This window comes from Carassius auratus, chromosome 41 (genome assembly GCF_003368295.1).
Source record: "Carassius auratus strain Wakin chromosome 41, ASM336829v1, whole genome shotgun sequence".
Taxonomy (NCBI): Eukaryota; Metazoa; Chordata; class Actinopteri; order Cypriniformes; family Cyprinidae; genus Carassius; species Carassius auratus.
Window position 1 is genome coordinate 20760490 of NC_039283.1, and position 13314 is coordinate 20773803.

General features: G+C 36.9%; 1 protein-coding gene across 5 annotated transcripts in view; it reads left to right on the forward strand.

Annotated features, from left to right (window-relative positions):
* The window catches only part of LOC113059231 (oxidation resistance protein 1-like), a 110706-nt gene that overhangs the window by 88002 nt on the left and 9390 nt on the right, over window positions 1-13314 (forward strand). For 4 of the 5 annotated variants that reach the window (XM_026227573.1, XM_026227576.1, XM_026227574.1 and 1 more), the window contains 5 exons: window positions 2050-2202; window positions 3502-3686; window positions 5121-5755; window positions 7641-7803; window positions 9761-9926. In XM_026227573.1, coding sequence (XP_026083358.1) covers window positions 2050-2202; window positions 3502-3686; window positions 5121-5755; window positions 7641-7803; window positions 9761-9926 — 1302 coding nt within the window. Of the gene's footprint in view, window positions 1-2049; window positions 2203-3501; window positions 3687-5120; window positions 5756-7640; window positions 7804-9760; window positions 9927-9973; window positions 11627-13314 lie in introns of those variants that run through there. The other variant, XM_026227577.1, reaches the window with a different exon arrangement.

Genomic DNA, 13314 nt, shown 5'->3' on the forward strand with positions numbered 1-13314 from the left:
GGAAGTGTGTGTCGGAGGGAAGCAGACAGCTGTGGGCAGGAGGTCATGTTTGCCTGAGACCCAGCACCCACTCTGTGCTCCCACTGTCGGCTGTGAGTATTCATGCCTCCTGCAACACACACACACACCATTACCCAGTGTCCTGTGCTGCTTCCTGTTTCAGAACAAGTCCAGGAGGAGTCTAAAAGGTTTCTCTTTTTTCAGACCTAATGTAGTTTCTAGTTAAGCCTTTCACTGGCATACTCTACTAGTCAAAAAGTTTCTTATGCCAATGCAATATTTAATCAGAAATACCTGATATATCAGAAAAAGTGATATTGTGAATTATTATTACAATTTCAAATTAATGTGTTCTATTTTAAAATGTTAGTCATTCCTGTGATGCAAACATGATTGCATGATGCATCACATGATTCTTCAGAAATCATTCTAATATTCTAAAACAGTTGTGATGCTTAATATTTTTGTGGAAATCATTTTTACCAGGATTCTTTGATGAATAGTAAATTTATTTGAAATAGAAATCAAATAATATTATAATGAATTATATACATTGTTACAAATTATATGTACCGTTCAAACTTTTTTATATATAGTCTACAGTACATCATAAATAAACATCAAATTACAGTCACTTTGCTTTCTAAGGAGGAACAAAATTGACAAATTATATTGTTGGCATGCAGTAAGAATACTGACATGAAGAGAGCTATAAATAGTTGGTCAGATAAAAGATTTTGGACCCACTTTATATTAAGTGGCCTTAACTACTATGTACTTACATTTTAATTAATAATTTAGTACAATGTACTTATTGTGTACATACTGTACATGTTTTTACAATGTACTTATATTTAAAAAACTACATGTAATTACATCTGTATTTAATTTCTGTAATTACATTTATAATTACACTGTTGACCCATACTTTACACCTTAACCCACCCTTAAACTTACCCATACCTCCAACCCTCTCCCTAACCTTACCCCTATCCCACCTCAATAGCACCAAAAGTGTTTTACAATACAATATGAACACAATAAGTACATTTTACTTATTTTTTTATGGAAGTACATAGTAGTTAAGGCCATCTAATATAAAGTGGGACCAAGATTTTATTTAAAAATATTTAATTTCAAATTTATATTTCTGACATTTGGTGGCACATCTGCAATTTTTAGCACAGTTTACTCTCAATATAATCAATTTGTGTGTGTGTGTGTGTGTGATTTTCTCTTACTACTGTTGTATTTTCAACCAAATTTCCATAGTTACTGCAATTATTTTTACATGGTACAACTGCGGTATAAACCAACACTATTGTCAAAAAACGTTTACACATTTCCAGCATTCTCATGAGCAGAAGTCTTCATAAATTGGGAAAACTTCTGTGGCGGTGAATGGAAACTGGTCTTGGTTTCTCCCAAGGTTTTTTTTTTTCTCGATTTCTGTCACCTTATCTGTTTGGGTTCTATGCCACTGTCACCTTTTGGCTTGCTTAGTTGCGGTGTAAAAGACATTTAACTTTAAAGTAATTTATCGATATGACACCATTGGATGAGAAAAAACCTTAAACTGAATAAAACTGGATAATGGCAGTGTTGTTGTCTGTAGAGCTGCTTTACAGCTGAATCACATCTGGCAACATTGACGCTGATCGATTAACTTCACGCTGTTATTGTTCCAAACTAACTTGAGCTAAATAATAACACTGTTGTCTTTTAGAGCTTCTTTACAGGATAATATGAAATGAATTGCTTCTGTGATTTTGTGTTTATCTCTGTGAAGCTGCTTTGGCACGGTCTGTTTTACTATAGACATAATGTTGAATTGACTTTCTTAAAGAGAAGAAAAAATATAGTGAGATTGTTTACGTTGGTCAGAAGAAAAAAAGATGTAATATTTGCTGCCACTTCCTCAGCCATTGTGTCAGAAACATCATATAATAACCAAAGTCATTTTTATGTAATGAAGACAATGTGATGGGTGGGCGAGTGGCTGGTGTTTCTTTTTTTCTCCCTGTAATCTGTCCCATCTCTGTCTCTCAGGACTCCAATGGTCCACCTCGCTCTGATGCTCCTGTCCCTCCCGTCTTCTCTGCCCTGCGGCCCTCCCGTGTGGTTTCCTCCACCTCGGAGGAAGAAGAGTTACTGACAGAGAAGTTCCTCAAAATCAATTGCAAGTACATCACAGATGGCAAGGTGAGTCAGCATTCCACTTTTCTAGTGGCAACCTCTCCAAAGTTGCACAAAAGTTAACTTAAGGAGGAGTCCCCAGGTTAGTCATTAATAAGAACCCTGCTTTTCCTCCATCCTCCGGAGACTGCAAAACAGCGAGGAGCTCCAAGTTTTGCTTAAAGCGTGGGAGTTGAGCTGCTGTCTCCAGCACTGATCTGTTCTCTTTAGTGATTACTCTATTCCTGATAAGTTATGCAGTTAGTGCGAGAGTGATTTCTCTCACAGTCAAAACATGCCTGCCCTCCGTTTCACCCCAGCATTTGTGTGAACTCACTCTACTTCATGACCAGTGTCATCTGATTCACGAACAAGTGACTCTTATGAACCTGTTCTTGTAATTAATCATTCAAAAAGAACAATTCAGCGCTGTTTTAATCAATTTGATGGATCCTTGATGGAGCTCACTGAATCTCTAACAACTTTTAGTGATGAATGTATTTATGAAATATTATGTTAAATAGTATGTGTGTGTGTAGTAAGTTCTCAGCATAAATCAGCATAAATTTTCCTAATGATCAAAATTGAAATTCAGTTTTTTTAAAACATACTTAATAAAAACAGGCAATATGTCATTATTATCAGTAAAATAAATATAGTACCCAATTTTGTTTAAAAGTAGGGTTGCAAAAATGAGTATACCCTTGATTAAATTCAGCAAACATGTAATATTCTAGTACTCAGTATGTACTCCAAAACTTTAAGTATACTGCTTTGACCCTTTTTGACATTAGCCGCTTGTCCACTGTTGGGCCAGTGCGAGCTAGTGCTTTAAACGGGCCAGGCGGGGCTAAGAGCCTTGAACCTGTAGCACCGAGGCCAAAATAGTGCTGCGTTTCCACCGCCAGGCCAGAAGCTCTGCTGCACTTCACCAAATCCCGCCCTTTACATGCCTCTCAGGAACAATGTCATGCAACCCCATCATTTCACCAACAAAGAGAAGTTATCAGAAACTAATGAGAAATAAGTCACTGGAACTAGCATGATCACAAAACAAACACAATAAAAGCGGCCGTTTGTCTGCATGCTTTGTTAAATATTTAAATGCAAAAGCATTGATGTTTTACTATAATAAGGTGATGTGTCATAATTATATAATTTATCAGGAATACAAATTTGAACAATCTCTGGCAACATTGTTGATTTAAAAACTTCATCATTTTCGATAAAATATGAGGTCTATTTTATTGTGCATACAGTTATTTATATATTTCTAAATAATTTATGATGTGTGATCATGTGGGGTACTTGTGTCATGTGTCACAGGGTGTTGTTAGCGGGGTGTTGCTGGTGACGCCCAACAACATCATGTTTGACCCTCACCGGACGGACCCTCTGGTTCTGGAGAGAGGCTGTGAGGAGTATGGCATCATGTGTCCACTGGATGAGGTTCAGTCTGCTGCCGTTTACAGAGAGATCACTGACAGCAAGATCCGTGACTCCATACCACCGTAAGACCTCTCACTTCATACTGACGCAGCATAGGGTTAGTTGTTTGTCTTTAACTTAGCTAAGACACATTAGTATTTAAATAATCCTATAAATGCATTTAAAGGTGCCGTATGTAGGACTGACACAGAGTGGTTGAACTAGGTACTGCAGTCCAAATTTAAAATATTGGAGAGTTTCCTTCACTTGGCCCCTCCTCCTCAGAGTTGATGCACTTGTAGGTTGCCAGATTGACAACACCAACAGGAACTAACGAACTCGATGATGAATTAAATTAAATACGCTGTGTTTTCTGGGTAAACTGACAGTGGACTGGTTTCACAAACCAAAAGAGAGACAGACATTCCGGCCCGGAACGCGCATTTTGAAAGGAGAATAACTGACTGTAGCATTGTTTTTCAGATAAACAAGTATGTTAACTTAGCATCTTTCTTAGATATCTGCAAATGTATTATGATATTTTAATGCTTTAGTAGAGTCAAAAACTTACAGAATCAAATAATCGAAATATGAATCAAATCAAAATGAATCATTCTGAATTTGCAAAAATTGTTCTTGAATAAATCAGAAACATATTATTAATTAAGATTTACAAGATTCACATGCCTAATTAAGTTCTTGTCTTCGCTCTACTATAAGTGGCACAAAGGCCAAAAAACTAAATGATGAAATCGACTTCAGCCACAAACTAATAGTTTTGATTATGAAAGATTATGAAAAGTGAAAATTGCACCTGCATTACATGTTATTAATTGGATTCATCTTCAGATGTCTTATCTAGATTGAAGATCTCTCATGTGACAAATCGATAATTTGTTTGTGGTGAGCATGTACGATTGTTTGAGATATCTACTGTTCTGCTTTATTATACAGGAAATGGATTTTTACTCTAAGGTTAATGAAGGATGAATTCAGACGCCTACCTCTGAATTACTCACCCATTTCTATTTGTAATAAGAAGATAATGATTTTAGCACCCCCAGATATTTATATCCTGTTGGATTATGAATGATGATGTGTTTTATTCAGCTCAGAGCTGTGTTGGTTGGTTCATCAGTCAGACGGGGTTCACTGCAGGGTCTCACTTGTGGATGTGAAGCAAAGCATCTTTGATCGTGCAGATTTACAGACAAAGGGGCCTACTTTTCATTTATGCACTTTTAGAGAATGCTGGTGTTAGAGGGTCAAGGTTTTCTTTTATATATATGGTACAGTCCTTTTATTGTTTTGTTTATTATTTCATGTTATTTCAGTCATAACTAAGTTTAGTGCGGTGCATAAATTGGTATCAGTGAATGATTATTTATGCTATTACCATTGAAGAATACTGTAAGGTTGAACTAAAGCCACATCATAGAGCAGTAAAGGCACCTTTAGAAATGCAGTTTTGAGTTTTCTAGAAGATGCATCTTTCATTCTCTCTGTTTGTGCCACAGGGACTTTGAAGCCGTGTTCTCTGGAAGCTCTCTTCTGCGGGAGGGTTATGACAGCGCCAGCACTGCCCCCCGCAGCACTGAGGGCTCCATCTCTGAGGACGTCTTCACAGAGTCAGAGCTCTCACCCATCCGGGAGGAGCGGCAGTCCACAGAGGAGCTACAGCAGGAGGACAAGTCATCAGGAGCCTCGTCCCAATCCATGCAGACCCTCCTCCAGGAACCTCAGACGGCTGAGGACAGCCATACAGAGGAGGAGGAGGAAAAGCCAGAGGAGGGAGAACCAGCCAGCGAAACTGCCCAGCTCAAACAACCCAGCCAGGAAGAGCCAAGCACACCCACCAGCAGGGACAACCAGCAACCACCCCACTGCCAGACCGAAGAAGTTCTCAAGTCCTCAGGTTCTCAAAGCTTGGCCCCTGGATCAAGGGAGACCTCGGGAGGGGAAAGCAGCCCCGATGGGGCTAAGCTGACCAGAGATGGTACTCGAGATTCAGAGACGGACATAGAGGAACTAAGAAAGATGTGGAAGAGTCACACTATGCAACAAGCAAAGGAACAGCGAGAGAGTGTCCAGCAGGCCCAAAGAGAGAACGAACAACAGTCTAAGAGCAGCCAGAGACTGAGCTCTGCTGAGGGTACGACATATTCTCCAATATTTCTGCCTTTTGTTTTTTTTAAGGGATCATAGGGTTTTGTATCAGTCATATATATGTGTGTGTGTGTATAAGTACATATTTATTTATCATCTAAACACTTTTTTTATTTTATATATATATAGATATAGATTATTGTGTGTACATTAAATATATTTTATATTGTTAGATGTAAATTAATAATATAATTATAATACATATAATAATTTTAATAGATGTATAATTATTTAATATAACTATTTTATGTGTAATAGACCTTAAATATAATATATTTTAAATATTTTGTATTTATATTTAATTTCATTTTAATTACAAATAGTTAAACATTTATTTTATGCATGATAAAAATGCATAAAAAAATCCAACTTTTTAAACAGTTTTTATTTTTATACTGTTTATATATTTACTGTTTATCGTTTTATTTTATTTTAATTATTTTCTTTTATACAATTCTAGAGCGGGAGAGAGAGAGAGCTTTATATTGTGTTAAAAGTGAGTTGAAAGGTGCTTCGTAATGAAAAGTGGCTCACCTGTTTTCACCTGAGGGAGCGCAGAGACACTTTACTGCGGCTTTTACACGCTGCTCTGATCTGTCCAGGCCAGACTGTGCCAGCAGCCCTTTCTCTGACCAAGAGATAAACTAAAGTCCATTAAACATGACATCTGCACATACACAAACATTACAACAAACATCAGAAACAACAGGCAGTTCTTTCCTTAAAAGTATAGCTGAAAATATATTAACTAGAAATAATGTGATTAATCATAGGTTGTTGACATTGAATTGAATCTGTTGATAGACATAGCATTGCAATAGCAAAATGACAATTTTTTTATGATGCTTGAGTTGTTATTTATTTATAAATAAGAAAAATCATTCCTCCATGCTTGTCAGCTTTAGATGTGCTGAGATCTCTGTATGCCCCAGTTGCTTTCCATCCCAGCGTGTGAGTCATCTGCTGATAGTTATTCAACACTAAGGGATGAGCCAGTTTTCAGAATGAGCCCAGGAGTTCAAGACGTGATATCATGAGGAACTGGTTGGATAAAAGAGTTTAAAACATAAGGCTTGCTTCTAAACGTCTGCAGCTTGCTGACATCACATGAACATGTCACCACCCAAGTCTACAATGTTTGTTTGCTGTTGTTCAGTAAAGATGCGATAATGTCTTGAATAGCAATTTGTGTTACCAAGCAATTGAACAAGTATACCTAATAAAGTGGCTGGTCAGTGTATTATATATATTTAACCAGTGACCACAACTCAAATGCCAAAATATTACTTTTCTAAACCGTATAAATTTATTTTGCTTATTCAACACAGTAATATTCATCAGTCTCATGGCATGAGAATGAAGTTCAATTCTTTGAACTGTTCTGACAAATCACAGGGGGTTATTTCCACAGCTCAGGACCCACTTCAAAAGTCATCTGAATTACACAGCAAATTAGCCCATTGAAAATGAATGCCCTCTCAATGTGTTCTGCAGTGTACGTAGATTAATGTTGCATTGGCTGTGTAAAGGGCTTTGGCTCCTACAACACTGGTGTAAGGTGTTTTTTTCTACATCTCCCACTGGGTTGACCTTCTAATCAGTTATTAACAAAAGATGCATTGGATTCAGCTTTGCATATGAGCTCCCGGCAGGGTGTAGTTCATTAAAGGCAATGTGTTTTTGTTCCAGTGATTATAGCATGTCTATTTTTTTTAGATGATGTGCTTCATATCCTTCATATGCAGGCCGTGAGATGATCGATGCATTATTATATCACACTTTAAAGAATAAAGTCATTTTTGTATAAGTTTTTAACTTTGCTCCACTTCTGTGGTGGGCTTTTAGGATGAGCTTATATTTCTGTGTTTCAGGCATCATGGTGTCCAAGGAGAGGCAGAAGTCTCACAAGTTTCTGTGTCTGCGGGTTGGCAATGCCATGAAGAAGACGTTTGTGTCCAATGCCAGTGCCTCCATGCAGCAATATGCACAGCGTGACCGGAAGCATGAGTACTGGTTTGCCGTTCCCCAAGAGAGGTGAGTCTGACATCTGGAATCAAACTTATCCACAGTTTGTTTCCATTATTTGTATCAAGTCCATTTTCACTTTGTTCGATTGTTGTTAGATTTACTTTACATGCTGGTCAAAAGACTTCTTATCCATTCTCAACATTTTTAAGTCTAGTTTGTTTCATGAAAATATTTTATTTTATTCTTTTATTGTATTTAGGCTTTTTCTTTATGCAAAATCATTTTATTATGTTGTATATTATTTGTTCATTTTATTTTTACAAAATATGTACTTTCTTCTCTTCATTGTCATCTACTTCTTGATATTATTATTATTATTGTTATAGGTTGAAATTTGACCTATCTATTTCTTTATGAAATTACACATTTCTCAATGAAATTACACGGCATAATTCAATTTAGTAGGAAGTCACTTTTATTTTTAATGATAACTGATGTAAATTGAACATGGTCTTATTGGTCTTATTACTGAAACAGTGCTGTCTTTGTCTTATTTCATCTACCCTCTGATTCAACACAAGCGTTCAGTGTTCTTCATCCCACTGGAACTTATTCTGTCTGTTATCACTGTTTGAGATGAGTCACAGAACACTTGCTGAGCTAAATCAGAATGAGAGAGTCAGAATAGATTCGTTTTGACATAGTCTGCAAGTTAGGAAAAGAACTCCAGACATGCTGTGTGCTGTAGTACTGCACTGCTGAGCTCTGTGGCCAAACTTCTGTCTGCTGTTGTCACTGAGACATGGCCAGGCCCGGCTACATGACCTAGTTGGGTGGTGACCCGGATGATCAGTGTAAAGTGTCATGACAATAGTGCATGAGCAGGGCCTGACAGACGCGGCTTTGAAGCTCTCGCTGCCCGCCGCGTTCTGTTGCAAGTCACACTGAGTTCTCCATGGCTTTGCCTGTTTCAAAACGAAAGCTACATGCACTACCATTTGGGTTCTACAAAGCTTTGCACTTGACATGCAAGAAAAAAAAATGTTATTCCCTCGATGTACTAAAATGTGCACACGATTACTATTTCGTTCCCTGAATTTGCTTTTTCATTCCCTTGATTTGCTTAATCATGCGCACAATTTACTTATTCATTCCCTCGATTTATAAATTGTGTGCACGATTTAGCAAATCGAGGGAACAAATTAAGAAATCATGCACTCGATTTAGCCTACTATTTTTTTCCTGCATGCCATGTGCAGGGCTCCATAGGGTCCAGCAAGACACATTAAATTGGTCAAAAGTTAATTAACACTATTCTTTTGAACTTTCAATTACTCAATAGGAATATTAAGCTGTTATGCTACATTATAACTATTTTCAACACTGAAAATAAACATAAATGTTTCTTGATCACCAAATCAGCATATCCAAATGATTTCTGAAGTATCCAGACTGGAGAATTGATGCCAAATATTCTGATTTGCTATCACAGGAATAAATTACATTTTTAAATATATTAGAAAATATATTAAGAATATATAAGTATATTAGTATTAGTATTATAGTAGTATAGTATACTTATTATATTAGTATATTAGTATATAGTAGTATAGTATACTTAGTATACTTATTACATTAGTATATATTTTACAGTGTTACTTTTTACTTTTAACTATGGGAATTCTTTTAAAAACATAAAACAAATGACCAACCCCCACTATTTTCATGCTGTAAAATCTTGTAAAAATATTTGTATATAAATACTTCAAAAAAATCTGAATGGAACACATTTGATCAGACATGTTTGTTTATGAAATAATCTTTATATTTGGATTATTCTTTAATCTACCAATAAGAATGTAACTCAGTTAAACTGAATTACCTTGTCTAAATCCGTTCCACAGAATTCATATATTTTCTTAAAATCAGAGCAGAAAATGTGGAAAATTTCATCTGGCTCATAAGCAATTAAAAAAGGCATATATTAAAATTTTTAACAATGTGTTTGTCATTGTTTCTGTAGGTCAGACCACCTGTACGTTTTCTTCATCCAGTGGAGCCCAGATGTATTTGGGGATGGGCTAGGAAGCATCAGCCGTGATCCTGGTTTCATCGTGGTGAAGAAAATCGAGGAGTCAGAGGCAAATGAGGAGCAGCAGACTGTAGAAAATTCAGATAAAGAGTGGGAGGTACGGCTCATTCAGCTCGCATTTGGATTGATACTATATCTGTGATTTATGCTTGTGTCTGTAATTCTATGTGTGCTGTATTCTCTATGCACTTAATTTGATTTCAGATATTTCTCTTTATTGTATTTGCACTTGTCTGTGTGTCTTTATTGTCTGTTTCTATGTTCCAGGTTTTTTTGAAGTGTCTTTATTGTGTTCCCCGCACTTCATACACCTTCATGCACCAGTCATACATTGTTGTCATAGCTCCTGTATTCAGTGTTTCTCAGACTGGGTTGTTTTGCACTTGGTCAATACGTTTCTTGTGAAACCAAGATGCATTGTGCACTGTGAGCTTGCAGCTGGTGTTTTGCATGAGTGTGTAGTTGTTTTATTATTATATTTTTGTTTTGTTTTTCAAGAAAGAGGCTCATGTATGCAGTTTATGCATGCATGGATACCTAGGTCATGTCTAAAAAGGCATGGTTTAGCCCGACTATGTCATGCCTGAATGAGATACAAGCAAATCATGCCTACAGGTGCAAGTGTTGTAACCTGATGTATTTTGCGTGGTGTTCCTTTTATAAAGCTGTTGAGTGTTTTACTGATTTTTAATGAATGGATAATAGGAAACATTACCATCTTATATTTCCCTGCATGTTATTGTGTTCTGGTACCCATATTGAAACCAGTCTATGGCACTGAGAAACCAAAACCATGAATGGACTTTAATTTCAAAACCATGAAATTTGACTTTAAATTAATGATGTAGGGAACAAAATAGACTGATTTGTTATTCTGAAACTGGAAGATCTTTGCAAAGCCACATGATCTTTTGACAAGTAAAATTCTGGATATTGGGACCTCCAGGATACTCGGGGAATCGACTGTATCACTAAGCAAGCTAGAGTGTTGACACTTGTTTAGCACATGCTCAGTCAAGCTAACTCTTAAGTGCAATTAAGTCTAGTTGCTTTACTTTGTGAAACTGATTTTTAGGCATAAAAGTTGCATTTTGAATGTCCCGTATTTTTCTCTGCTGTCTGAAATTGTGATTCCTTTACATTTTTAAACTGTTTGAATGTTAAACTTTAAAAGATAGTGTTCATTGACATTTGGAATGTGAGCTGAGTGTTTCAGTTTGGTTCACATAATCCAAACAAAACAAACTATGAAGTCAGTCGAACCCTGTGCGCATCAGAAGTGCTAATGTGAAAGCACCCTTAGTGCTCATGGTTAGTGACGTTTGAAACATGGCCAGAGTGTTTGGTTGTTCTACTCCCAAAAAGCAGTTTATTAGTACAAGCATGTTTAGTCCAGTTACGCGTGTATCTAACTCTGAACAAGTTTTCATCGACAGTCTTGTTTTTCATCGGGTCCGTTTTGATGCCTCCGCGTTAATACCTCACTCATTTGACTCACTGGCAATAATTTTGGATCAAACTATTCTGATGTCTCGTTTAGGTGCGCTTGTTCCTTTAAAGGCGCTAAAGAGTTCCGTACAGGAGGCGGGACGTATTGTAACAGAACCAATCAGAGGCAGAAATCTTCCATTTGGTCCGATGTCATTGGCTCACGTAGCTGTCTGTCAATATCTTGCCGTCTGAATATGGCATGTTGTCGGTCGGCGGAAAGAAGGCTGAATGTGACAAGCTGTGAGATAGATCATGTTCTCCAAGCGGGTGACGGAAGGAAAACCTCTGACTCCTAAGTACACTTATGTATGTAAACACAAGTGTTGAGTGCATGCGTTCGCTGAAGCGTATGTGAGCGGGGTGTTGAAATATTAGCGTATAATGACTGGCTGTGTTGATTGACATTGGCTGTCTGATGGGTTCGTGTTGCTGCTTTTGAAGTAAAACAGTGTAAAAGTGAGACATGAAAGTCTGCTGATGTTGATCTGTGATGCTGGAGCTGGTGTGTGTGTGAATCAGTGAATGTCTCACCCGAGACAATATGCATTTTTTATGAATGCTCTAGTTTACCTTCCTGCTTGTACATTATTGAGGGCTGTAAAGTGGCGACGTATCGGCTAAAACTTTTATTTACCGTCAAGGAGTAGAATGACCGCAGTCTCGGTCATTTCCCTTTTACAGTCGACAAGTCAGGGTTGTTGCAGGACTTTAAAGGGCTAGATTGCCAATAAATAAATAAATAAATAATTTACTCTCCGTCATGACATTTCAAATTCCAAACCTGTGTGACTCACCCTCTTGCGTGATGAAACACGAAAGAGAACGTTTTAAGTAAACGTTCTAGTCGTTGTGTTTCTATGTAATTAAGACAAATAGTAACTGGACATAAGTTTAAAAACAGACGCAAAAAAGCAGGACACAACGTATGAAGCCATACGTTACATTTGTGTGGGGAACAGACAAAAATGTCAGATAAAAACAAAAAACAATTCCGCTCTAGTGTCTAGATTCTTGAGTGATTGATTCATTTTTGTGACTCGGATCTTTTTAATGAATCGGTTGTTCCATTACACAAAACAAGTCTTGATCCGTGAACGATTTCAACTCGGTAATGTCCAAGGTAACGACTTATGGTTATTACGTGACAGTATGGCTTCAGAAGACTTTTACTTTATATTGCATTGTATGCACTTTCATGATACTTTTGTTGTACTTTTGTCACTTTGAAACTTAACATAGCCCTAGTGTCCATTCACTTTCATTACACTGAAAAGATTTGGATTGGGTATTCGTCATAAATTAATCTTTCCATAGAAGAAAGACATACAGGTTGAGTATGAACCGGTATGAGCTTTTACTAGCATGGGTAAATTATTTCAGAAGTTTAGTTTTTTGTGAACCATGTTTTCAAGTGGTAGTAGGTCATGTGTTTAATGTGTTATCAAACATGTCACATAGGTGTGGCAAAATATACCAGCTGTTAAAATATGTGTGATGGGTAAGGACTTATATTTACATAAGAATAAAAAAAAAAAATTTCAATGGCAGCTAAAGGTAGTTTTCTTGCTTAATGACTAAGATGTTAGTTTGATTTTATTGTGTAAAGTGTTAAGATGGATGATTTTGAACATGAGGGTGAGTAAATAATAACAGAACATTTTGTTTTGTAGGGGACGTTGAGTATTTGTGATTTCTATGTGGCTCTGCTATGGCTTATGTTAGCTATTAGGAATATGGTTCTCGTATCTGTCTGCAGAGCTTCGTGCAAAACAATTCACACAATCATGCAAAACACTCGCTGTGTTGTCTGCTCACATTTGTATTGTAGTTTCACATATATAATGACATGATCTAGGCTTTCAGTCTTACTCTCATCTCTTCCATATCTCATAAAGACAATCATTCCTGGCCGCAATCTTAGTAGTTAACATCTTGTATTAAAAGAGACCCAGACTGCACATTCTTGTCCATATTTTGGCCTCATCTTGTCGTCC